A 27,703-nucleotide genomic window follows, 5' to 3' on the forward strand; every position below is an offset into this window, starting at 1 on the left:
TATTTTACAAGAAAAGGAAGATTTTTTTTTACAAATGAGAATATATTTGACAATTCCATGTTGACTACTGTAATTAGATTCTTACCAGAGAAACGCCCTTTTATAAAGTAGAATAATATCATTGGGGGGTAATTGCAAATATTGAAAAGGCACTGAATAATCGGAATATATTCCGAAATTGTTCTAATTCCCATAATCTAATCTAAAACTATTGATACATGACAGGTAATTAACGAGAACCCATTAAAAAGATGGTGCCAAATTCTGACAAACTCAGATTAAATTGTAACCAACAACTTGTCTGTGATTCATCTACAGTATGTATTCATATTCGAAGTCTAATAGAAATAGCAGCTGAATGTTTGAGTTTAATAAGTTTGAATTCATCTATTTGTTACTCGTGAATTTATTAGTGCACTTCTGTAGATCAGATTTGACTCGAGGGACTGGTAACTTTTCATCCCTTGAATAATAATTGAGTTGTCAAAAAATGGTCACCTACTAAATATTACTCAGTCATTGATCAACTCTTATGAAGTTTAGGGAACGTCTGGATATTGCAATATTGTATACATGAGACTTCTGATGATTTGAAAATTAGATTAAAGTTATTTTTTACCCAAGAGTACACTTTCCTTTGTATACCATAGCTCAATAGATGGCACTACTGCGGTGGGCGTGGCTTTCTGTATTCTTTCCCGTACTTGAGACTCCTTGGAAGTAGAGTTCTCCTCAAGCAAAATTTTCAAGATTGGCGACCAGGCAGATTCTGGCAGATTTCAAGACGTATTGAAATTAAAATAAGTTTGTGATTATTTTCAAGATGTCCGCATATAATTGTAATATGCTTATTAAGTGTGAAGTGAGTCAAATAGAGTTTAGTAATCAGTAGTAAAGCTAGTTTGTAACCAAATTGTACACCATGAACTCAATAGATGGCACTAGTGTGTTTAGGTGGGGTTTTCTGTATCCTTTCCCGTACTTGAGACTCCTTGGAATTAGAGTTCTCCTCAAGTATGATTTTCAAGGTGGTGGTAGTTTTTTAAGTACCCTTGGAAGTATTATATCTTGTTAATTTTGTGATTATTTTCAAGGTATCGTACATGATTGTGATATGGTTATTCAGATGGTGAGTAAAAGAGTGAAGCCATGTTGTAACCCAATTGAATACCGTTAACTCAATGGATGACACCGTGTGTGGATGTGGTTTTCTGTATCCTTTCTCGACTCATTGAAATAAGATTTCTTCATTAGCATAATTTTAAAGATGGCAGCAGTTGCTGACTGAACCGTGGTAGTATCAAAACTATATTTGTGATTATTTAAAAGGTAATTGTACATAATTGTGATATGCCTATATGTGAAGCTAGTTTGTAACCAATTGTATACCATCAACTGATAGATGGCCCTACCTTGGTTAGGTGGAGGGTTTCTGTATCCATTCCCTTACTATACACTCCTTCTAATTTGATATCCCCTTAAGCACTGTTTTCAAGATGGCGAGTGTTTCAGACACAACCCTGGAAGTTAGTATTTTTGTGATTATCTTCAAGATAATTGCACTAGCTCAAGTTACAGTAGGATCAGGACAGTGATAATTACATTTTTGTATAATCGCCGCATGTGGTAAGGTATTATTTTGTAACAATTTTAGATATCTATAAAGCAAGGTACGTTAATCGTTAGTACCTTAATGGTTAGGCTCAACTGTTTACCAAGATATTTTAGAAGGGCCAATAACTGTAATACTAGCAGTACTGGGCAATCGAAGTAGCTTTTCCCTCAAATTACTAGATTCTGGAAATACTACTCGATTTTTCTGTTTCAAGTTTTCGTAGGGCATATCACTCCCAGAAATATTATACAGTAGGAAGTAGCCGAAGGAACTTTCATCAGGACGACATGGCTCGGGCCCAAAAATGCCGTTTAGCCTACACCTAATTTACCTTTAAGTAAATTATAACACTTTTAATCTAACTTTTTAACACACGCTAATAGTTTTCAGATAGATTGGATAAGTTTTTAGCGGATTCGATAACTATAAGAAAATTAGAAACCACAAGAGTTTTTCCTGTAGTCTGGTAATAAAGGGATGTGATATTGATGTGATCCAAGTAAACTTCTATTTTAGTTCGTTTTAAGAACTTTATTTCGGCAAGTTAAGAAAAAAGTACTTTCTCGGCAATTATTTTTCTATTTAAATTCCAAAACAATTAAACTCGAGCAGCACTGATGGAAACCTGGTAGGATATAAAAATACCCTTAGTTGTATTTTACGTGCTTTAACCAGGAAGCTGTAGTTTGAAAATCGCCAGTTTGTTTAACTTTAATTATAAGCCACTCGTACATTAATTCTGTTAAGCATTTCCAGCAAAGTGACCACTTGTTAATTAATTTTGTCGAAAATTGGTTAGTATAAGTTGCCTTTTCATCTTCTGAAGGCTGTGCCAAGGCCAAAAGGATACAGTAGTTTAAGTTCTTTTTGTCGTGGTCTGCCAATATTTAAAACTAGGAAAATTATTGCTAGATAATTCCAATAATTCTTTTTATATTAATATAAAATTGCATTTTCGGCTATCCACTTAATTGATTGTATTCCATGAAGTTGTATTTTTGGGGGATAAGTTTGAAGCACAGTAGGCCTACCAAAAACCGAATCTTAATTCTTTCAAGCATAGTTTTATATAATTTCCTCTCTGGGCTATTTTCCCTGTCTGAGCCCATGATCTTATAGCATCCTGAGTTTCCAGCTAATGCTGTAGCGCTGTTTAACTAGTAAGGATAGCACTTAAATGTTCATTTGCTTCAGGATGCCTGAAAACTTTAAATCATTCATTCATTAATTTTTTTTTGTCTCAAACAGATAGAGGAAATTGTCCCGTTTGTGGAATGTAATGTATTTACTCTTTAATTTTATAGGTTTTCTTTATTGTTGGAAAATACTAATAATGAATTGATTGGCATTATTCCATGAAGCATTAAGTGTTCATTGAGTTTTATAGCAAAGATTTTTTCTGTTTAGTTTTCTTATTATGGCCAAATACACTCAAACATATGAAGTGTAACTTTAACGTATTTTAGGTGAATAGTGTTTGGACCATAGGTAAAGTGAAGTATGCTCTTAATGTGAACTTTAGTATTAAACTTGTAGATTAGTTAGTGATGCAGTACCTATTTGTAGCACTGTCAAGAATTTTTTATTTAAACTAAATTTTTCAACTTGAGCCAGAATGATTTTGGACTCTAAACTCTTCTCTAGCTTGTAATTAGCTCAGTACTTGTCAATGTGATAGTGTTATATGCTGATTAAATTGCAGCGACTTTAAGAATGGATTGTTCAGAGAGAGAGAGAGAGAGGAGAGAGAGAGAGAGAGAGAGAGAGAGAGAGAGAGAGAGAGAGAGAGAGAGAGAGAGAGAGATATACAATGTTAAAATTTAACTGCTTGATAGATAATTGATAAAAGTTCTCCTTAAGATGAGTAATGGCTTTCTAACAGCCCCGTTTTTTAAAGTTGTTAACTAATGTCTATTTGCATAGTTAATTCTTCTGTTCATTTCAGTTGAATTTGAGATCATGCGGAATATGTCTCATTAAGATTTTATGAAATCTTAATGAGCCATATGCCGCATCGTATGTAGTAAAATTACTGTTTACTTAGTAATTATTTGTTCCTGAATTCTTAAAAATCACACTGCAGGCTCTCTCTCTCTCTCTCTCTCTCTCTCTCTCTCTCTCTCTCTCTCTCTCTCTCTCTCTCTCTCTCTCTCTCTCTCTCTCTCTCTCTCTCTCCTCTTCTCTCTCTCTCTCTCTCTCTCTCGTATCTACGTTAAGTTGAATGTTTTGTATCATGGCCTTGACCTTGGGTTCCTAATCTTTCGTTCATACCCATTGGACATTTTTATAGATTCCTGTACTCCCATAAAATTGATGTAAAAGAGAAACCATGAAATTTATATTGTAATATTTTGTTCAACAACAATGTAGCAATTCTCTCGGATAGGATGTACCACCAGAAGAGTAAAAATGTATCAATAGGGGTAAATTTACCCCCAGATAGGGAACCTTGGGCCTAGACGATGGGTTGAAGATAATGTAAGCAATAATTCATGTTTAGTAATGTAAACTTTTTCTTCCAGGATCATTTCTCCAAGCTGATGGCTATGAAGAAAACAGACTGCTCTATTATGGAAATTCTATCAACAATGTCTCGGTAATATGCACCTTATTTTGGGGAATACACTGAATTCTTATGTGAACACTCCCAAGTAGGTACTTGATGTTGACTTGTCATAAATATGTAAATTAAAAGAAGCTGTTTTAAGATAGTAGAAATTCTAGATAATTTAATACGTTTATGCAGATAATGCGCATATTTCTGGATATGTTAATTTTGATATAATTTCATGTCACTATCCAAGGTTTTGAATACTAATGGAACAAGCATGTTGGCCTAGCAGGAGTTTAACTGACAATTTGAAAATTGTTGCATATTGCGTTTTAGACAAATTCCTAATAAGGTAAAGCTGTATTGTCAATGTAACTCGTTCTTTTTAAACATATTCTTGGGTAATTTTTTTTAATTAATTTTACTAAATATTTATATTTGTATAAGTGATCTTTATTGAAAAATCATGTAGGCTACAAGTTACATTGAAGATTTAGCATTTTGTCACTTTTCTGAGAAAGAGTAATATAAAATTCTTGGAGTTTTAAATTGCTCCTAATTGATAACTTAAAATAATTAAGTTCGTTAACAGTATCCCAGAATCTTACGATTTATCCTTGAGAAATGAAGCTGCCTATTGTATAGCGTTGGTTGGTCTGAGGTAAAATTAATGATTTTGAGTATTTCAACTTGAGTACGTATAACTCAACTCCAAACTAAACTTCGTTACTAGTTTGATTATATACCTTAACCTTGAATGTTCTAGTAACAAAGGTATTTCTAGATCAGGCCTGCAGTGTTAAGACAGACTTGTATTAGCAAATTAAACCAGTATAACATGCAGGTAGATAGAAGACCAACTTCAGATGGTTTTTGTGTGAATAGCGTGTAAAAGAAGTGGTCTAGGTCTCAATTAATTTTACTTGCTTTGAAAGTATATTTGGCTAAAACAATAGTTGCAGAGAATTTTAATCAAGATTTAAGTATATTAGTATAGCATATTATACTTGGATCTAAAATTTGTATACCAAAGCATTTATATTAAGGTCAAATAGGGGAGTTTTACTTAAGTCTAAAATTTACCTGGAGTGCCTTGTACTTCAGGTTTGAATATAAGTGCAGGAGAGCTTTGTACTTTAGGTCTATACGTTTAAAATGCGTCTGTAGTACTGTTTTACTTCAGGCCTGTCCTAAATTGCATTTGTAGAAAGTTTCTTTGTCTAAAATGTATCTGTTAGTGTTCTTACATTAGGCCTGAAATGTATCTGTGGGAGAGTTCCATTTATAGGTCTGTAAGTAAATGTAGGATAGCATTCTACTTTGGTCTAAAATGTTATTGTAGGAGAGCATTGAGGTTTTGAGGGTTTTTGTAGGAGAGCTAAAATGCCCTTGTAAGATTGTATTTTACTTCGTCTTAACAGTGCAGTATCTGTAGGACACTATTTTAGGCTTATAATCGATCATAGGAGAGCATACTTGGTCTTAAAATGAATATGTTAATCATAAGTAATTAATATTTAATTCTTTTTTGTAGGAAAAATATTTAGGTATAAAATGTATGTGTAGAAATGTTTTGCTTAGTCTGAAGTATGAATTATAGAGAATTGTGCTTCAGGTCTGAAATGTATACGTAAGAGGCAAGTATTTTAGACAAACAATGTGTAGGAGGGCACTGCATTTTAGGTCTGAAATATATGTAGGAGAGCATTGCACTCCTTAGAGCATTAACTATTTAGATCTAAAATGTATATGAAAGATTCTTTTTAACAGGTTTTTGAGCTATCACTAGAAGGCACTCTGCGTGTTCAAGTGCCTGTAGGAAGGATGTAATAGAGTAAAATGTATCCAAGTTTGTTATACTTTAGATATAAAATGTCTGTATATATGTGGCACTGAAATGTCTTTAGTAAGTTGTCGTCATTGTATAGATGTGGCACTGAAATGTTATTTGTAAGTGTTGCAATTTAAATCTAGAATGTATCTGTTGTAATTAAGTCCTAATATTTAATTATAGGAGAGCTACTTGATAGGACAAATTTTCATAGAAAGTGGACAGGAGAGAGCATTGTACTTGATAGGACAAAATTTTATAGATAGTGGATGGTACTTTTTAAAAACCATGCTAGGGTAGGCAAGTATAGTTGTTTCATTGCTACCATAGCTATTTTATAGCATGGTAGACATTTTATGACTAGAATCCTAAGCACTGGCTGATTGTTATTTAACCTAGAATTTTTAAGTGTCGATGAAGATCAGTAATTGGTCATGGAGAAGGCTTTGTTTTATAGCATTTCTCCATATACACAATTAAGAAATCCATTTTTCCTCTAAGGATATTCAACAATTTGGAATAAATAAAAATAGGAATTTTCTTTTCAGAAATATATTTTGGTGGTACTTTGGAAATTGAATATATGAGCTCATGCTTAATCTGGCTTATTAAAATTTCATATGCTGCATCATATTTAGTAAAATTACTGTTTAATTAGTAATTATCTGGTCCTGAATTCTTAAATATCACACTGCAGGCTCGCTCTCTCTCTCTCTCTCTCTCTCTCTCTCTCTCTCTCTCTCTCTCTCTCTCTCTCTCTCTCTCTCTCTCTCTCTCTGATACCCATTGGACATTTTTATAAATTCCTGTACTCCCATAAAATTGATGTGAAAGAGAAACCATGAAATTGATATTGTCATTTTATTCAACAACAATGTAGCAATTCTCTCGGATATGATGTACCACCAGAAGAGTAAAAATGTATGGGGGGGGGGGGTAAATTCACCCCCAAGTAGGGAACCTTTGGCCTAGACGATGGGTTGAAGTTAGTGTAAGCAATAATTTGTTTAGTGCTACGAGTTAATGTAATCTTTCTCTTCCAGGATCATTTCTCCAAGCTGATGGCTATGAAGAAAACAAACTGCTGACTGCTCTGTTATGGAAGCTTTTATCAACACTGTCTCAGTAATATGCACCTTATTTTTGGGAATACACTGAATTCTTATGTGAACACTCCCAAGTAGGTACTTGATGTTGACTTGTTATAAATAAATATGGAAATTAAAAGAAGCTGTTTTAAGATAAGTAGAAATTCTAGATAGTTGTATGCAGATAATGCGCACATTTCTGGATATGTTTAATTTAATATAATTTCAGGTCATTACCCAAGGATTTGAATACAAATGGAACAATCATGTAGGCCTAGCAGGAATTTAACTGACAATTTGAAAATTGTTAGCATATTGCATTTTAGACAAATTCCTAATAAGGTAAAGCTGTATTGTCAATGTAACTCGTGCTTTTTAAACTTAATCTTGGGTATTTTTTTTTTTAATAAACTGATAAGTACAGACTTGTTAGTACTGATAGACGACTGACAAGAAAAGCGAGTTACTATATTTTGATCAGGCTTCTTTCAATTTCTGTTCACTTCTTACTTTTTTTTTTTTCATGTGATTGAAGAATGTTCAACCGTTATGAGAAAAAGTCTGAGATCGTAATTTGATTAAAGTATTAGCCTACCAATTTGTATTGGTATTTTTTGGGCTCAAGCCATGACGTCCTGATGGAAGGTTCCTTCAGTAGCTTCCTAGGGTATATTTAACTACAGGGATATTCCCAGAGAATTAAACTAAAGGTTATCACAGAATTCTAACTTCTGGTGCGAGTACCCTAAAGGTTTCCCTCTAAAATATCGTATATCAACGGGACGCATGTATTAAAACGCCACATAGCTATCTTTACCCCATATAGAGTTAACACTTCGATATGGAAAGGTGGAGAATAACTGGGGAGCTGTTCCACAGTTACTCTTCCGTGGCTGCTTTTGGTACTCGAAACGTAAACAAATGGGCGCCATTGCTAAATGACGTCACGTCCGTCCTCATCCTTCAGCCTGTAGCTCCTTGCTTTGGTCAGATTTTCCTTGAGTGCAATTTTCATCAGCTTACATCGCAGTTATGTCATTACCTTCAGCCTCACCTTCTTCTGGAAAGTTGAGTACCAGGTCCCAGTATTGTTTAAATGAGCTTTAGCCGTAAAGTAACTTCTACTTTTTGTAAAATATTGTGTTTTGTGGCAGAGCTGTGCCGATCCCGGACGGGCCATTTTATGGCGTCGCTGTTCATATCGCATGCTTTATTTAGTTAGCCAGAACAGCCTTATCCGGTCACTTAACGAATTAATATTATTAGTTATTTAGTCTTCATAGCTAGGAATTACTTATATCGTGTTTTAGCGCTCATCTGACTCGGTCGCCATTCGACCCCATACTAGATCGCTAGCTTGGTCCCTAGGCTGGATAGCCTAGTGCTTGTGTTCATGCATGATATATACCAGTGTTCCTAGGTTAAGTTATGAAGATTGTGGCATTATTAAACATTCTGTTAACTGTGATGCAAGTGTTTTCGCCTTCGGGGACCATATAGGGGACCGGGTTGATTGAGTATCTTGCCACCCTAACCTAATGTAGGAACCCCTATATGCTCCCTAATCCCCTGCCTGCGGGCATTCCCTCTGTGTGGCCCTGCTTACCCTTCTATATAGGGGAATCTTGTCTACAAACAGTATTTATCGCTTCTCTGTCTACCCTAAGGGAATGATCCTCCCTTAGGGTCGTGACCGAGAAATAAGGAACGGCTCTGCTCTTCCTCAGTTGCACCTGGTTGGGTTACTCCTCCCTCCCTGCAACTTGCAATGTGTCTTTCAGCTTACCTAGCCTAGGAGTTAGCCCTCCTTCTCTAGGTCAAGCTCTGGGGGTTGACTCTGCTCTATTATAGTTTGAGACGGTACTCCTGTACCATTCTCATTCTGGGTTACCTAACCTAGGTTAGGGAGCGTTCTCCCTCTCCTTGGTGGCCGTTCTTATTCGGAGTCTCCCCTATAGAAAGACCCCTCATCTTCTACCTCCCCACCTATCCCTTTGGTGTAGGCTTGCCTATACACATCTGTCCTTAGTCCTACAACTCCTCCCTTGGGTGGAGTGGTAACTTGTTCTCCTGCTGAGCTGGCCACTCTGGTACACATACCCTTCATAGTGTTCTATGGGGGTAGTTACCTTGTGACAGCTGGCCGACCTTCCGTGCTGGCCACCGGCGTGCCGGCATTGATTGCCGGCGGTCTAGGTATACAACCATATACATATCCATCTTATGAATTGATCCAAACTCACCAGGCCGTCAGCTTTCGGCTGCCTCCTGCCAGCGACCCACTGCTGTGCCGGCGGTCGCCACGATGATATATTTTAGATACTCAATTTGTCTGTCTTGATGCCTTCCACCCTGCAGGACCGGCATCCGGCGTGCTGTCGGTCTGACGGCACCCCATGGGTTTAAGGGACATGCACCCCTTCTCATACCTGCCGACAACATGCCGACAGCCAACATACTGCAGCCAGATGGCTTAGCCACTTCCATATATAAGTATTGTCTTACCTTTAAAATTGTGGCTGTGCTGTCTGATTGCACATTACAATATTCCAGCATACTCTGTGTGTCTCAGTGCAGCCTATTGCCAGAACCTATATCTAATAAGGGGTTTCTTCTACTCCCCTTCTACCCAGGGATCTGAGTGTTCTCAGTCCCTGCTACACCTCGCGGGCAATTTCTGTTAGAGGCTTAGCTTATACCCACCACGGCTTAACCATATGGATTTCCGTTTTGTGACCTTCGGCCACAAAAGAAATTGCCTACTGATAAGGTTACGGTAACCGACTGGGCGGGATTCACAAGTATGTGTGTATCTACTTCCTTTTCCGCTCAATACTCTCAGGCATTATAATACCTTATGAATTATTTTAATGCTTAAAAATTTAGATTAAGTTATCTTAATTTTAGAGTAATGACTCATGATCTCTTTCTTTTACAGGAGAAGTATATGAAGTGCGAAAGCAACTTCTGTGGAGTGAAGCGCCCGGACTTCTACGGGCACAAGGCGTGCCGGACCCACGCCCCCTGCGCCGCCAAGAAAGGCGACCTGAAATACTGGGACCCGCAGAACTGTACAGTCTGCAAGAGTAGTTTGGCCGAGGCGTTAGACGACCCTCCTTCAGCGGAGGCAAGGGACAACGCTCGAGAGAAGCTACACAAGTGGGTGCGTGGCTTCCAGAAGAACGCCACCGGACCGTATCTCGCCAGCGAAGATTTGAGGGCCTTGCTTTTCCCAAAGGCATCCAAAGACACTGTGATCCCCAGTGATCAGATCCCCACCGTCCAGCTCGTGGTGGAACCTGATATAGTTATGGCCCAGTCCATGCACGAGTGCCACTTGGATTCCGATAACGTGGAACGTATGTCGGAAGTGTCAGAAGAGACTGAGAAGAACCTCATGGGCGAGGAACTCGACTATGAGGAAGATCAGGTGGAATATCCTGATTCGGAGTCCGAGGTCGCTCCCGCTCTTACTCCCGCAGCGACTCCTGCACCGTCCAAGGACCCTGTTCCTTCGACTTCCGCCACCCCGTACCCTCTTCCATCGGGCACTCAGGAGGTCTTCAAGATGCTTGAAGCCCTCATGGAAAGAAAGCTACGAGAGACCCAGGAGCAATTCCGGTCTACTCTAGTCAACTTTAAACCGAAACGGATTTAGGTTAAGGACCTCCCCTCTTGCTCGGAAACTAACCTGTGGAGATATGCCGAGCATATGCCGATCACGACTGGTAAGATCTTAATCAGTAAGAAGGTTGGCTCTATCTTGTTGGAAGAAGTGGAATTCTTCCCGAACTTCGAGGCTTATTCGGACTGTTACGTCCGGCTCAGGTCCGAACCAGCCTCAAAGGAAGAGACCGAACCGAAGGAGGTAATAGTGTTCGATCTCGCGAAGGCCCAGGCTATGCTAGCCAATGCGGTGAAGAGTAGGGGTTTCACAAACTCCAAGATGCCGGCACTCGGTAAGAAGCACCCAACCTTCGTTGCGCCAAATGCTGCGACTTTCCCCTTTATCGAAAAGGCCTACACAGTGGTCTTAAAGGCAGTGGAGGAAGGGAAACCTTGCCCTGCACTGGAGGAGTGCAGACCCTTCTCCCTTACCGTTCCTCCCGATGGTAGGCACTGGAAAGACGTCCAGTCAACCTTCACGGTGGGGAAGTTAGAGCCTGACGTAGCCGGTCGTCAATTCAATGAGGACCTCCCAAGGCTAAATGATCACCTCCTTCGTAGGGAACAGGATACGAAGGAGAGGCTTGCCGCATCGCTGTCCCTCCAGGTACAGCTTGAACTTATGGCCGGGGATACTAGAGTCCCGGACTTTTACATGGTTCTCGCCAAAACACACTTGGCAACGGTGACGAAGGACCTGTATAGCTTCACTAAGGCTCGCAGAGCCTGTCGTGAATTCGTGTTTGCCAACGTGACGGTAAAACACAAACCCCGGAGGCTGATTTCCTCCAATATTTGGGGTAAATATCTCTTTCCCTCCTCCCTGGTGAAAGAGATTGCAGACAAGGCCGCCACGGAGAATAGGAACCTTCTCCACAAGTGGGGCATGTTGAGAAAAAGGAAATCCTCTCGGGACGATGGCCCTCAACCTAAGAGGAAATCTCGGAAGCCAAAACCCCAGCAACGTCAACAGAGATGGCAGTTTCCGGGTTCCGCTACTCCCCAAGTGGCCACACAGCCACAGCAGACCTTTCAGTTGGTCCCCCAACCGGTGGTGTCACAGTCACCGGCCTTTACCCCTGCGTTTGAGCAACGTGCTACTACCTTTCATCCCAGAGGTAGGGGCTCAAGCAGAGGTTCTGGCAGAGATTCGTCTCGCCGCCCCTCCAGAGGCAAAGGAGGAAGGGGAGCTAGTGGCCGAGGAGGCAAACCCTCGGGACACCAGAAGCAATGAAGTGCTTCCGGAGGGAGGAAGACTCCGCCAATTCCAGGATCGTTGGACCTTCGATCCCTGGGCACACAGCATCATCAAGAAGGGACTAGGCTGGAGCTGGACGCAACCACCCTCAGTCTTCCAGCAATTCTTCCAACAGTTAACCCCCCTCCTGGAAGAATATGTCCTAGAACTCTTGAACAAGGTGATCAGGAGGGTAAAGTCAACCAGGTTCCAAGGGAGACTATTTTGCTTTCCCAAGAAGGACTCCGACAAACTCAGTCATTCTAGACTTATCCCTTCTCAACAAGTTCATTGTGAACAAGAAGTTCAAGATGCTGACTCTGCAACAAATAAGGACCCTTCTGCCTCAATGGGCCTATACGTTCTCCATAGATCTGGCGGATGCCTACTGGCACGTTCCAATGAATCATCACGCTTCCTCCTACCTAGGATTTCGACTCCAAAGGAAAAGTTACGCCTTCAGGGCCATGCCCTTCGGGCTCAACGTGGCTCCACGGATCTTCACCAAGCTGGCAGACTCCATCGTCCAACAACTCCGCCTTCACGGCGTCCAAGTGATGGCCTACCTAGACTACTGGCTAGTCTGGGCGACATCGCCCGAAGATTGTGTAAGAGCCTGCAACAAAGTCACCCAGTTCCTAGAACATCTGGGATTCAAGATAAACACCGAGAAATCTCGCCTCTCTCCAGCTCAGAAGTTCCAATGGTTGGGAATCCATTGGGATCTTCAGTCACACCGCCTTTCCATCCCGCAGAAGAAAAGGAAGGAAATAGCAGGGTCTGTCAGAAGACTTCTGAGATCCAAACGGATCTCAAGACGACAGCAGGAACAAGTTCTCGGCTCTCTACAGTTCGCCTCTGTGACAAACCCAGTGCTTCGCGCACAGCTAAAGGATGCCGCGGGAGTCTGGAGACCTTTAGCATCCATCGCTCGGAGACCTCAAGAGACGGCTTCCAAACAGACTTCGCTTACTACTAAAGCCGTGGTCGGAAGCAAAGGCCCTGAAAAGGCCCATCCCTCTTCAACCTCTGCCTCCATCAATCAACATCCACACGGACGATTCATTGGAGGGTTAGGGAGGTCACTCCCACCAACAGCTGGTTCAAGGAACATGGTCTCCCCTATTCAAGACTTTTTCACATCAACATCTTGGAGGCCATGGCAGTTCTTCTCACCCTGAAGAAACTCTCCCCACCTCCCTCGATCCACATCCGTCTGACTCTGGACAACTCAGTGGTAGTCAGATGTCTCAATCGTCAGGGCTCGAGATCGCCCCAGATAAATCTGTAGTTCACCTATAAAGGATTCCGCAACGTGACAGCGGACGCTTTATCAAGGACAAGCCCAATAGAGTCAGAATGGTCTCTGGACGCAAGATCATTCTCCTTCATCTCTCGCCAAGTCCCAGAACTTCAGATCGATCTCTTCGCGACGAGCGACAACAATCAACTTCCTCGATATGTGACCCCGTACGAGGACCCCAAGGCAGAAGTGGCGGACGTCATGTCCCTGGTTGGGGACAGAAGGTCCAAGATTTACCTGGTCCCTCCACCCAACCTTCTACTGAAAGTCCTATCCAAACTGAGAACCTTCAAAGGGACAGTGGCCTTAGTGGCTCCCAAATGGCTCCGGAGCAATTGGTATTCCTTGGTCCTGGAGCTGCAGCCCACGCTGATCCCTGTACCGGGCCTAGTCCTCTCTCAACAAGTACAGAAGTCGGCTGTCTTCGCTTCATCACTGAAAGTCAAGGACCTTCATCTCATGATTTTCTCTCCTTTACCGTTAAGAAAAGGCTTGGGATCTCGAAGAAAAGCTTAGATTTCCTCGGAGTACAAAACAAGAGTCTATTAGAAGGCAGTACGAATCTTCCTGAGAAAAGTGGGTCTCCTTCGTCAAGGCGATAAATCCTACGGAGATCACCATTGATTTTGCATGTCCTTCTTCATTCACCTTCATGGACAAGGCCTTGCGGCCAACATGATTTCCACTTGTAAATTGGCCTTGACTAGACCACTCCTATAAGGTATGTGCTAGACGACGCCCAGCACCTCCACCAAAACCTATCTCCTGGTCCCTGGACAAGGTGCTTTATTTTGCTTCTAGCCTGGACAATGATTCGTGCCCTCTAAAAGACCTGACTCAAAAAGTTATCTTCCCTTTTGCTCTCGCCTCGGGAGCCCGAGTCAGCGAAATAGTGGCATTATCAAGAGAAGAGGGTCATATCCAACTACAGGGGATCTTACCCTCTTCCCCGACCCAACGTTTCTCTCAAAGAATGAACTACCCACCAAGAGATGGGGCCCCTGGAGAATCTGCCCCCTGTGAAGGAAGATGTCTCTCTATGCCCAGTGGAGAGTCTTAAGGTCTATCTTCAAAGAACTTCAGACTTCGGTGGAGATCAACTCTTCAAAGGAGAAACCTCGGTTAGCGACCTGTCACTGAAACAACTAAGCGAAAATCACCTACTTCATTCGCAGAGCGGATCCTGACATTACACCCGCAGGTCACAATCCTAGGTAAGTCGCCTCCTCTCTGAATTTTTCAGAATATGGATTTCGAAAGCCTCAAGAGCTTTACAGGCTCGAAATCATCGCGTGTGTTCTTCAAGCACTACGCAAAACAGGCGCACGGAGGGATACATCTCGTGGTAGCTGCAGGTAGTGTAATGAAACTTGCCGCTTAATTCTGCATAGAACAGAGAGTTATTTGGGACTCCAACTCTACGGGTGCCTGTGTTGACCCTATCGTGAAACATAGTGATTTAATGGACACTTAGTGTTTATAGACTGTTCTTTATCAAGGTGAAATGTCATAGAAATTTTACACGTGTGCCACATGCTCTCGAGCATGGAGTGTATTTTGGACTAGAAAAGACTGGCATTCCCCTGGGAACTTGTGTTGCTGAAAAGCGAAATTTCCTTTTCAGACTCAGGATTACCGTCTTTAATTTTTCTATGTACATTACTCATTATTATTGTAATTAAGCTCTATAATCATTATGGTAATTACTTCTATAATGACTTGCAATCTTAGAAATAAAATGTATTTTATTTCTCATGTGCGTCTCCTTTCGCTCCTATTCCTTATTAGGAAATATAAGATCGCTGTAGTTTCGTTTACCCGTTTCCTGTCTGATCTAAAGAATAATATAAGTATTTATATTATATACTCGCCTATGATTGATAATATTCTTGCTCGAATATTAACCTTTGATCTGTCTCCGAGACCAGCATGATCTCTCCACCAGGTGGGTAGTTCTTCAATGATCACTTCGAGATATTCCTCTTGTCTATCAGGACTTCCCTGCCAGGGGGGCAGGAAGCCAGTTCATCGTAGAATCTCTGGTAAGGACAATTACTAAAATTGTCATGGTCTCTACGGTCTCCAGACCATAGGAATATTACTCGAACCCCTTGGCACTGGTACACTTCCATCAGGACGACATGGCTTGAGCCCAAAAAATGGATTTTGAGCGAAGCGAAAAATCTATTTTTGGGTGAGATAGCCATGTCGTCCTGATGGACCCTCCCGTCTATTCTAGTTCAGCCTTTCAAGCCCCTCCCTGACCTACTGTATCGCGGAGATTGGTAGGAGCTGAGCTCAGGACGAGGACGGACGTGACGTCATTTAGCAATGGCGCCTGTTGTTTATGTCTCGAGTACCAATAGCAGCCACGGATGAGAGTAACTTTGGAACGGCTCCTCAGTTACTCAGCCACCTTTCCATATCGAAGGGTTAACTCTCTATGGGGTGCAGATAGCTATGTGGCGTGTTAATACATGCGTCCCCTGTTGATATAAGATATCCTAGAGCGAAACCTTTAGGGTACTCGCACCAGAAGTTAGAATTCTGTGATAACCTTTAGTTTAACTCTCTGGTAATATCCACTGTAGTTAAATATACCCTAGGAAGCTACTGAAGGATTCTTCCATCACGACGACATGGCTATCTCACCCAAAATAGATTTTTCGCTTCGCTCAAAATCCGTTTTGTGAATGAATCGATAACCTTAACATTTTGAATAAGTAGGCTACAAGTTACATTGAAGATTTAGCATTTTGTCACTTTTCTGAGAAAGAGTAATATAAAAATCTGATGTTTTAAATTTACCTTATTGATATCTTGAAATAATTAAATCCGTTGACAGTATCACAGAATCCTACGATTTGTCATTGAGAAATGAAGTTGTCTATTGTAGTGTTGGTTGGTCTGAGGTAAAATTAAAGATTTTAGGTATTTGAACTTATTCAAATTTATCTTATAAATTAATTTGCCGAAGTTGAGTAATACTTCAACTCTACCAGTTTGATTATATATCTTAACCTAGAATGTTTTAGTAACAAAGGCATTTCTAGATCAGTCTTGCAGTTTGAAGACTGACTTATATTAGCAAATTAAACTAGTATAACATGCAGGTAGATAGAGGATCAACTTTAGATAGTTTTTGTATGAATAGTGTGTAAAAGAAGTGGTCTAGGTCTCAAATAATTTTACCTTCATTGCTTTGAAAGTATATTCGGTCATATTTGGCTAAAACAATAGTTGGAGAGCATTGTAATTAAAATTTAAGTATATTTAGATTAGCATATTATACTTGGATCTAAAATTTGTGTTACTTAGGTCTAAAATTTGTATACAAAAGCATTTATATTAAGGTCAAATGTATGTATGGAGAGTTTTACTTAGGTTTAAAATTTGCCTGGAGTGCTTTGTACTTCAGGTTTGAATAAAGTGTAGGAGAGCGTTGTACTTTAGGACAGTCCTAAATTGCATTTGTAGGAAGTTTTACTTTGTCTAAAATGTATCTGTTAGTGTTCTTACATTAGGCCTGAAATGTATCTGTAGGAAGAGTTTCATTTATAGGTCTGTAAGTATATGTAGGAAAGCATTCTACTTTGGTCTAAAATGTTATTGTAGGAGAGCTCCGAGGTTTTGAAGTTTTATGTAGGAGAGCTAAAATGCCCTTATAAGATTGTATTTTACTTTGTCTTAACAGTACAGTATCTGTAGGACACTATTTTAGGCTTATAATTAATCATAGAGCATACTTGGTCTTAAAATGAATCTGTTAATCATAAGTAATTAATATTTAAAACTTTTTGGTAGGAAAAATATTTAGGTGTAAAATGTATATGTAGAAGTGTTTTGCTTAGTCTAAAATATAAATAAGAGAAATGTGGTTTAGGTCTAAAATTATATGTAAGAGGGAAGTACTTTTGACATACAATGTGTAGGAGGGCACTGTATTTTAGGTCCGAAATATATGTAGGAGAGCATTGCACTCCTTAGCCTTAACTTTTTAGATCTAAAATGTATATGCAAGATAAAAAAGTAAGTTTTTTGAGCTATCACTAGTAGACACTATACGTATTCAAGTGCCTGTAGGGAGGATGTAATAGAGTAAAATGTATCAAAGTTTAAAGCAGATATAAAGTGTCTTTGTATTGTTGTGGCACTGAAATGACTTTTGTAAGGAGTGTTGTAATTTGAATTCAGAATGTATGTTGTAATTACGTTCTAATATTTGATTATAGGAGAGAGCTGCTTGATAGGACCAATTTTTATAGATAGTGGACGGTACTTTTTTTAAAACCCTGTTATGGTAGTTGTTTCATTGCTACCCCATAACTACTAAAATACATATTTTATGATTAGAACCGGCAGCTTATGTTATTTAACCTAGAATCTTCTCAATGAAGATCAGAAAATTGTCATGATATTCCTCCGTATACACTGTTTATTTTAGTATTCTTTAAAAGATATTCAACAACTTGGAATAAATAAAAATAATTTTCTTTTCAGAAATATATTTTGTTGGCACTTTGGAAATTGAAAGGAAAGAAACTGACATTCTTTGGTTTAGTGAAAAACTACATGTGATCTGATGACCTTCGTTCAATCTCTTGGAACAAGGAAGAACTTACTTCAATCTTCACTTCATCGCTAATAGTGAAGCCTGACCACAATATTAATTCATCTTTGGCATTGCAAAAATGGTACTTTATGATCTGTCACTTTAGATGTGCTTGAAGTTTTCCACAAATTGGACCATGAGGGAGTTGGCATCCATGCTGGTAAGGAATGGCTTTCACGATCATGTCCTCCCAGAAGAAGCAGGTTCAGCAAGGGCATACCGAGTATCATTCAATTGAGTGAAACAGAGGACGCTTGATTCCAATGCCCCTTGCGCAAAATGGCTTGAATCAGTTGTAATACATCACAAAAGAGAAGACGGGGTAATTATATTTCATTTATGTAGGCGAGGATTTGATACATCTAATACTTCAACTCTTGCCAGCGAAGAAGTTTCTCGCACTGAAAAGATAGGAAACAACATTCTCTACTACTGCTGAAGGATTCTATTTATCTAATAATACTTTCTCTTGCCAGTAATCCCCATACCCTCACACTGAAATTACTCCATTAATCATAGAGGCTCCTGTGGTTCCAAGCACTGAAAATTATGCAGCCATTAATGGAAATGAAGTCTTGACACATCTTCAACTCTTAGCTCTTATACACTTGGACGTGAAGAAAATAGCAGAAATGACGTTGGTGATTAAAAGCAGTGAAAGACTATGTACTAGCAAATAAACTTACTTTTTACTATTCATGGTGACAAGACATATTAACTTGAACTTCAAAACTATCAACTCTTTCCAGTGAATAGAGTGAAGACCATATATCCTCTTTGTGCAGTTTGGACCATCATCTCTCAATAGAGAGAGGGTTTTTACAATTTTTTCTTTTTTCTGGGATGTAACACTTCACTCGTGCCACTAAAATGATCTGCTACGCAAATAGTCGCCCAGTGGGTTTCTCATCCTCGCCCAGTGGGTTTCTCATCCTTTCTTTGGTTATGGAAGAAGACAACATCTCCGGCTTGATTATCTTGGCTTCCTTCCTGTAGATAAAAATAATGCTTCAATTCTAACATTTTATCTATCATTTCCAACAGGCTGGCATCACAAATGTAGTAAATGAAATTAAATTATCTAAAAAAAAAAAAAAAAAAAAAAACCCATAATTTCATTACCCATATCTGTAAAATAATAGGAAAATAACCAAAAAGGATCTAATTTAAGAACCTCCACTGCAAGAGTGAATTATGTGAGATTTACTTCTAAATTAAAAATTTCACTCTAGTAAGCAGGCCAAATTCATAAGTGATCTTTTTCCAAATTCAATCGTTGTAGAAAAAGTCTGTAGAAAGTAATACTAAATATTGACAAGAAACCTAATACTAACAGCGGAGGGCAAAAATGTACAGTATAGCAATAAAGTGACAAGTCACAGAGGGCAAGGCAAGAACTGGCAAGGTGAAGGGAGTGACAGAATGAGAGGGGGCAAGGCAAGACCGTAGGAAACAATGAGAGGGGGCAAGGCAAGACAGTAGGAGACAATGAGAGGGCAAGGGCCAGACAGTGAGATGAAGAGAGGGCAAGGGCCAGACAGTGAGATGAAGAGAGGGCAAGGGCCAGACAGTGAGATGAAGAGAGGGCAAGGGCCAGACAGTGAGATGGAGAGGGCAAGGGCCAAACAGTGAGAGAAAGAGAGGGCAAGGGCCAAATAGTGAGAGAAAGAGAGGGCAAGGCCAGACAGTGAGAGAGAAAGAGGGCAAGGCAAGGGAGTGAGAGATAAAAAGATAGGGCAAGGTAATTAAGTGAGATATTGAGAGAGGACAGCAAGAGAATAAGGGCATGAGAGATTGAAAGGGCAAGGGAGTGACAGATAAAGAGGGGGCAAGGCAGGGGAGTGAAAGATAGAGAGAGAGCAATACAAGGGAGTCACAAAGAGGACAAGGCAAGGGAGAGAAATAAAGAGACAAAGGCAAATGAGTGAGAAATAAAGAGGGCAAGGGAGTGAGATAAAGAAAGGGCAGGGCAAGGCAAGGGAGTGAGAGAGAGAGGGCAAGGCAAGACAGAGAGAAATAAAGAGAGGGCAAGGCAAGACAGTGAGATAAAGAAACGGAAAGGCGAGGGAGTGAGAGATAAAGAGAGGGCAAGGCAAGACAGAGAGAGATGAGACGAGGGCAAGGCAAGACAGTGAGAGATAAGGAGAGGGCAAGGCAAGACAGTGAGAGATAAGGAGAGGGCAAGACAAGACAGTGAGATAAAGAGAGCAAGGCAAGGGAGTGAGAGATAAAAAGAGAGGGCAAGACGAGGGAGTGAGAGATCAAGAGAGGGCAATGAGAGATAAAAAGAGAGGGCAAGACGAGGGAGTGAGAGATCAAGAGAGGGCAAGGCAAGACAGTGAGAGATAAGACGCGGGCAAGGCAAGACAGTGAGATAAAGAAACGGAAAGGCGAGGGAGTGAGAGATAAAGAGAGGGCAAGGCAAGGGAGTGAGAAATAAAGAGGGGGCAAGGCAAGACAGTGAGAGATAAAACGAGGGCAAACAAGACAGTGAGATAAAGAAACGGAAAGGCGAGGGAGTGAGAGATAAAGAGAGGGCAAGACAAGGGAGTGAGATAAAGAGGGGGCAAGGCACGACAGTGAGAGATAAAAAGAGGGCATGGCAAGACAGTGAGAGATAAAACAAGGGCAAGGCAAGACAGTGAGATAAAGAAACGGAAAGACGAGGGAGTGAGAGATAAAGAGAGGGCAAGACAAGGGAGTGAGATAAAGAGGGGGCAAGGCACGACAGAGATAAAAAGAGGGCAAGGCAAGACAGTGAGAGATAAAAAGAGGGCAAGGCAAGACAGTGAGATATAAAACGAGGGCAAGGCAAGACAGTGAGAGATAAAACGAGGGCAAGGCAAGACAGTAGGAGATAAAACGAGGGCAAGGCAAGACAGTAGGAGATAAAACGAGGGCAAAGCAAGACAGTAGGAGATAAAACGAGGGCAAGGTAAGACAGTGAGAGATAAAGAGAGGGCAAGGCAAGACAGTGAGAGATAAAGAGAGGGCAAGGCAAGACAGTGAGAGATAAAGAGAGGGCAAGACAAGACAGTGAGAGATAAAGAGAGGGCAAGGCAAGGGAGTGAGAAATAAAGAGGGGGCAAGGCAAGACAGTGAGAGATAAAAAGAGGGCAAGGCAAGACAGTGAGAGATAATACGAGGGCAAGGCAAGACAGTGAGAGATAAGGAGGGGGCAAGGCAAGACAGTGAGAGATAAGGAGAGGGCAAGGCAAGGGAGTGAGATATATAGAGGGGGCAAGGCAAGGGAGTGAGATATATAGAGGGGGCAAGGCAAGACAGGGAGAGATAAAGAGAGGGCAAGGCAAGACAGTGAGAGATAAAGAGAGGGCAAATCAAGACAGTAAGAGATAAAGAGAGGGCAAGGCAAGACAGTAGGAGATAAAGAGAGGGCAAGGCAAGACAGTGAGAGATAAAGAGAAGGCAAGGCAAGACAGTAAGAGATAAAGAGAGGGCAAATCAAGACAGTAAGAGATAAAGAGAGGGCAAGGCAAGACAGTAGGAGATAAAGAGAGGGCAAGGCAAGACAGTAGGAGATAAAGAGGGCAAGGCAAGACAGTGAGAGATAAAGAGAGGGCAAGGCAAGACAGTGAGAGATAAAGAGAGGGCAAGACAAGGGAGTGAAATAAAGAGGGGAAAAGGCACGACAGTGAGAGATAAAAAGAGGGCAAGGCAAGACAGTGAGAGATAAAACGAGGGCAAGGCAAGACAGTGAGAGATAAAACGAGGGCAAGGCAAGACAGTGAGATAAAGAAACGGAAAGGCGAGGGAGTGAGAGATAAAGAGAGGGCAAGACAAGGGAGTGAGATAAAGAGGGGGCAAGGCACGACAGAGAGAGATAAAAAGAGGGCAAGGCAAGACAGTGAGAGATAAAAAGAGGGCAAGGCAAGACAGTGAGATATAAAACGAGGGCAAGGCAAGACAGTGAGAGATAAAACGAGGGCAAGGCAAGACAGTAGGAGATAAAACGAGGGCAAGGCAAGACAGTAGGAGATAAAACGAGGGCAAGGCAAGACAGTGAGAGATAAAGAGAGGGCAAGGCAAGACAGTGAGAGATAAAAAGAGGGCAAGGCAAGACAGTGAGAGATAAAAAGAGGGCAAGGCAAGACAGTGAGAGATAAAACGAGGGCAAGGCAAGACAGTGAGAGATAAAACAAGGGCAAGGCAAGACAGTGAGATAAAGAAACGGAAAGGCGAGGGAGTGAGAGATAAAGAGAGGGCAAGACAAGGGAGTGAGATAAAGAGGGGGCAAGGCACGACAGAGAGAGATAAAAAGAGGGCAAGGCAAGACAGTGAGAGATAAAAAGAGGGCAAGGCAAGACAGTGAGATATAAAACGAGGGCAAGGCAAGACAGTGAGAGATAAAACGAGGGCAAGGCAAGACAGTAGGAGATAAAACGAGGGCAAGGCAAGACAGTAGGAGATAAAACGAGGGCAAGGCAAGACAGTGAGAGATAAAGAGAGGGCAAGGCAAGACAGTGAGAGATAAAGAGAGGGCAAAGCAAGACAGTGAGAGATAAAGAGAGGGCAAGGCAAGACAGTGAGAGATAAAAAGAGGGCAAGGCACGACAGAGAGAGATAAAAAGAGGGCAAGGCAAGACAGTGAGAGATAAAAAGAGGGCAAGGCAAGACAGTGAGAGATAAAACGAGGGCAAGGCACGACAGAGAGAGATAAAAAGAGGGCAAGGCACGACAGAGAGAGATAAAAAGAGGGCAAGGCAAGACAGTGAGAGATAAAAAGAGGGCAAGGCAAGACAGTGAGAGATAAAACGAGGGCAAGGCAAGACAGTGAGAGATAAAGAGAGGGCAAGGCAAGACAGTGAGAGATAAAGAGAGGGCAAGGCAAGACAGTGAGAGATAAAGAGAGGGCAAGGCAAGACAGTGAGAGATAAAAAGAGGGCAAGGCACGACAGAGAGAGATAAAAAGAGGGCAAAGCAAGACAGTGAGAGATAAAAAGAGGGCAAGGCAAGACAGTGAGATATAAAACGAGGGCAAGGCAAGACAGTGAGAGATAAAACGAGGGCAAGGCAAGACAGTAGGAGATAAAACGAGGGCAAGGCAAGACAGTAGGAGATAAAACGAGGGCAAGGCAAGACAGTAGGAGATAAAACGAGGGCAAGGCAAGACAGTGAGAGATAAAGAGAGGGCAAGGCAAGACAGTGAGAGATAAAGAGAGGGCAAGGCAAGACAGTGAGAGATAAAGAGAGGGCAAGGCAAGGGAGTGAGAAATAAAGAGGGGGCAAGGCAAGACAGAGAGATAAAAAGAGGGCAAGGCAAGACAGTGAGAGATAAAAAAGAGGGCAAGGCAAGACAGTGAGAGATAATACGAGGGCAAGGCAAGACAGTGAGAGATAAGGAGGGGGCAAGGCAAGACAGTGAGAGATAAGGAGAGGGCAAGGCAAGGGAGTGAGATATATAGAGGGGGCAAGGCAAGGGAGTGAGATATATAGAGGGGGCAAGGCAAGACAGGGAGAGATAAAGAGAGGGCAAGGCAAGACAGTGATAGATAAAGAGAAGGCAAGGCAAGACAGTAAGAGATAAAGAGAGGGCAAAGCAAGACAGTAAGAGATAAAGAGAGGGCAAGGCAAGACAGTAGGAGATAAAGAGAGGGCAAGGCAAGACAGTAGGAGATAAAGAGGGCAAGGCAAGACAGTGAGAGATAAAGAGAGGGCAAGGCAAGACAGTGAGAGATAAAGAGAGGGCAAGGCAAGACAGTAGGAGATAAAGAGGGCAAGGCAAGACAGTGAGAGATAAAGAGGGCAAGGCAAGGGAGTGAGAGATAAAGAGAGGGCAAGGCAAGGGAGTGAGAAATAAAGAGGGGGCAAGGCAAGACAGTGAGAGATAAAGAGAGGGCAAGGCAAGACAGTGAGAGATAAAAAGAGGGCAAGGCAAGACAGTGAGAGATAAGGAGAGGGCAAGGCAAGGGAGTGAGATATATAGAGGGGGCAATGCAAGACAGTGAGAGATAAAAGAGAGGGCAAGGCAAGACAGTAGGAGAAAAAGAAGGCAAGGCAAGACAGTAGGAGATAAAGAGGGCAGGGCAAGGTAGTGGGATAAAGAGGGCAAGGCAAGACAGGTAAAGATAAAGAGGGCAAGGCAAGGCAGTGAGAGGTAAAGAGAGGGCAAGGCAAGACAGTGAGAGGTAAAGAGAGGGCAAGGCAAGACAGTGAGAGGTAAAGAGAGGGCAAGGCAAGGGAGTGAGATAAAGAGAGGGCAAGGCAATGGAGTGAGATATAAAGAGAGGACAGCAAGAGAGTGAGGGCACGAGAGATTGAGATGGCAAGGGAGTCAAAGATTGAAAGGGCAAGGGAGTCAAAGATTGAAAGGGCAAGGGAGTGAAAGATTAAGAGGCCAAGGGGGTGAGAGATAGAAAGGCAAGGGAGTGAGAAATAAGGAGGGCAAGGGGGTGAGAGAGAAAGAGGGCAAGGCAGGAGAGTGAGAGAGAGGGCAAGGCAGGAGTGAGAGAGGGGGCAAGGCAGGAGTGAGAGAGAGGGCAAGGCAGGAGTGAGAGATAAAGAGAGGGAAAGGCAGGGGAGTGAGAAATAAAGAGGGAAAGGCAGGGGAGTGAGAGATAAAGAGAGGGCAAGACAAGGGAGTGAGATAAAGAGGGGGCAAGGCACGACAGGGAGAGATAAAAAGAGGGCAAGGCAAGACAGTGAGAGATAAAACGAGGGCAAGGCAAGACAGTGAGATAAAGAAACGGAAAGGCGAGGGAGTGAGAGATAAAGAGAGGGCAAGACAAGGGAGTGAGATAAAGAGGGGGCAAGGCACGACAGTGAGAGATAAAAAGAGGGCAAGGCAAGAGAGTGAGAGATAAAAAGAGGGCAAGGCAAGACAGTAAGAGATAAAACGAGGGCAAGGCAAGACAGTAGAAGATAAAAAGAGGGCAAGGCAAGACAGTGAGAGATAAAGAGAGGGCAAGGCAAGACAGTGAGAGATAAAGAGAGGGCAAGGCAAGACAGTGAGAGATAAAGAGAGGGCAAGGCAAGACAGTGAGAGACAAAGAGAGGGCAAGGCAAGGGAGTGAGAAATAAAGAGGGGGCAAGGCAAGACAGTGAGAGATAAAAAGAGGGCAAGGCAAGACAGTGAGAGATAAAAAGAGGGCAAGGCAAGACAGTAGGAGATAAAGAGGGCAAGGCAAGACAGTAGGAGATAAAGAGGGCAAGGCAAGACAGTGAGCGATAAAGAGAGGGCAAGGCAAGACAGTGAGAGATAAAGAGAGGGCAAGGCAAGACAGTAGGAGATGAAGAGGGCAAGGCAAGACAGTGAGAGATAAAGAGAGGGCAAGGCAAGGGAGTGAGAGAGAAAGAGAGGGCAAGGCAAGGGAGTGAGAAATAAAGAGGGGGCAAGGCAAGACAGTGAGAGATAAAAAGAGGGCAAGGCAAGACAGTGAGAGATAGAGAGAGGGCAAGGCAAGACAGTGAGAGATAAAAAGAGGGCAAGGCAAGACAGTGAGAGATAAAACAAGGGCAAGGCAAGGGAGTGAGATATATAGAGGGGGCAATGCAAGACAGTGAGATAAGGAGAGGGCAAGGCAAGGGAGTGAGATATATAGAGGGGGCAATGCAAGACAGTGAGAGATAAAAGAGAGGGCAAGGCAAGACAGTAGGAGAAAAAGAAGGCAAGGCAAGACAGTAGGAGATAAAGAGGGCAAGGCAAGGTAGTGGGATAAAGAGGGCAAGGCAAGGTAGTGGGATAAAGAGGGCAAGGCAAGACAGTTAAAGATAAAGAGGGCAAGGCAAGGCAGTGAGAGGTAAAGAGAGGGCAAGGCAAGACAGTGAGAGGTAAAGAGAGGGCAAGGCAAGGGAGTGAGATAAAGAGAGGGCAAGGCAATGGAGTGAGATATAAAGAGAGGACAGCAAGAGAGTGAGGGCACGAGAGATTGAGATGGCAAGGGAGTCAAAGATTGAAAGGGCAAGGGAGTGAAAGATTAAGAGGCCAAGGGGGTGAGAGATAGAAAGGGCAAGGGAGTGAGAAATAAGGAGGGCAAGGGGGTGAGAGAGAAAGAGGGCAAGGCAGGAGAGTGAGAGAGAGGGCAAGGCAGGAGTGAGAGAGGGGGCAAGGCAGGAGTGAGAGAGAGGGCAAGGCAGGAGTGAGAGAGAGGGCAAGGCAGGGGACTGAGAGATAAAGAGAGGGAAAGGCAGGGGAGTGAGAAATAAAGAGGGCAAGGCAGGGGAGTGAGAAATAAAGAGGGCAAGGCAGGGGAGTGAGAGATAAAGAGAGGGCAAGACAAGAGAGTGAGAGATAAAGAGAGGGCAAGACAAGAGAGTGAGAGATAAAGAGAGGGCAAGACAAGGGAGTGAGAGATGAAGAGAGGCCAAGGCAAGGGAGTGTGAGATAAAGAGGACAGCAAGAGTGAGGGAGTGAGATGGTAAGGGAGTGAAAGATTGAGAGAGGACAGCAAGAGAGAGAGAGAGAGAGAGAGAGAGAGAGAGAGAGAGAGAGAGAGAGAGAGAGAGAGAGAGAGAGAGAGAGAGAGAGAGAGAGAGAGGATTTCCTGTCATTCAGTATTTGGATTATCTCTTAATCAAGCTGCTCACCTTCAGTTTAATATACTGTATGATGATCATGCTGGTCCTCAATATCTGACGAGAAAGTTCATTCACAACACCACTTTCTAAATTCAAGATCTCCTAAATGTTGAAATTCTATTGCCGAGAGTATTTTGTCCTAAAAAAACAATGTCAATAATATTTTCTCAATTTTTCCATTCAATTAATTTCATGACTATCAAAATGTAAGGGTATCACACAGAGGCTATAAACCTTTATTTCTATTTCTAAATTAATTCTGGTGTCAATATTTAATAAAAAATACCCTGTGTCACAGTGTGAACACGAGAATGTATTAACAAATTCAACAAACAAAGAATACGATCTTTTATTTCTATTTCTAAATCAATTCTGGTGTCAATACTTAAAAAATACCCCGTGTCAGTGTAAACACGAGAATGTTCAGTATTACCAAATACAACAAACAAATTCAATGGAATCTTGAGCAAGAATACGAACTCAAACAGAAACCTTCCATGAAACCTATCATTTCAGAAAAAGTGAAACTTTCAATTAAAATTCCTAGATAGTTACCATAACACAACTATAGCAATGATCACTTTTTACCACTTGACTGTAATCTGTCTCAGTCTCGGTGCTCATAGCTGGATATCACCTTGGAAACACTGCTTTTGTAAGTACAATGATGAATATTCTGTAAAGAAAATTATGTTTAACTGCTATTACAAGGATTGGCTTCTGTAATAACTGCAACATTTGAAATTACTAAACAATAAATAAAAGAGCAAGATTTATTAAATGTGTCCTACCATGAGAAAGGATTATTCCTAGACTAAGTAAATAGCATTAGAGTAGGGCCAAGACAGGTTCACCGACTCTTCATGCTATTAGAACTGGAAGACCAACATATCTAAGACAATTTCTACATATGCTGCCAATGAATCTTCTTGGTACGAGAGAATAGTTACATATGCTTTCAAGTTATTAAGAGTCAATATGTACCACTAATGTAAGTTCTAGAGCTTTTGAATATGCAGCCCCAAGACTATAGCCTATAACATTCCCACTAGACAAGAAGCTGAAGACTTTTCTGATTGCTAATGTAGTGAACTTATACTGTAAGTACAAATTCTAGCTGTAAAAAGGAAAAATATTTGAAGCTCCTCTAACTATTCTTGTGAAATCTATAAGTAGCTCTGTTTAGATTCTAAAAATAGAAAATATTTCAAATAGTTTACAGGTGGGTCAAGTGCATTTAAGAACATCTGTAACATGGTTATTAG

The 27,703-nt window shown here is 41.7% G+C and overlaps 1 protein-coding gene and 1 long non-coding RNA gene across 9 annotated transcripts in view; one reads left to right on the forward strand and one right to left on the reverse strand.

Moving 5' to 3' along the window:
- Positions 1 to 603: 603 nt before the first annotated feature.
- On the forward strand, positions 604 to 17,931 carry LOC137620602 (uncharacterized). Of its 3 annotated transcripts, none has more exons than XR_011040087.1 (4): positions 604 to 862; positions 4,138 to 4,266; positions 7,041 to 7,177; positions 17,792 to 17,931. It is a non-coding gene; the product is annotated as an uncharacterized lncRNA (long non-coding RNA). The 3 variants fall into 3 exon arrangements; XR_011040085.1 differs by having other exon boundaries at positions 631 to 862; positions 4,138 to 4,211; XR_011040086.1 differs by lacking the exon at positions 604 to 862 and adding an exon at positions 1,011 to 1,129 and having other exon boundaries at positions 4,138 to 4,211.
- Positions 17,932 to 17,941: 10 nt separating this feature from the next.
- Positions 17,942 to 27,703, reverse strand: part of LOC137620601 (uncharacterized) — a 35,524-nt gene continuing 25,762 nt past the window's right edge. The window contains exons 4-6 of one of the 6 annotated variants that reach the window (XR_011040084.1): positions 27,027 to 27,114; positions 26,448 to 26,577; positions 17,942 to 18,893 (exon numbers count right to left, since the gene is read on the reverse strand). Coding sequence is in view for 2 of the 6 variants with exons in the window: in XM_068350863.1 (XP_068206964.1) it covers positions 18,810 to 18,893 (84 nt within the window). In the remaining 4 variants the exon portion in view is untranslated. Of the gene's footprint in view, positions 18,894 to 26,447; positions 26,578 to 26,992; positions 27,115 to 27,703 lie in introns of those variants that run through there. The other 5 variants (XR_011040083.1, XR_011040082.1, XR_011040081.1 and 2 more) reach the window with 5 other exon arrangements.

Source organism: Palaemon carinicauda, chromosome 27, assembly GCF_036898095.1.
Source record: "Palaemon carinicauda isolate YSFRI2023 chromosome 27, ASM3689809v2, whole genome shotgun sequence".
Lineage (NCBI taxonomy): Eukaryota > Metazoa > Arthropoda > Malacostraca > Decapoda > Palaemonidae > Palaemon > Palaemon carinicauda.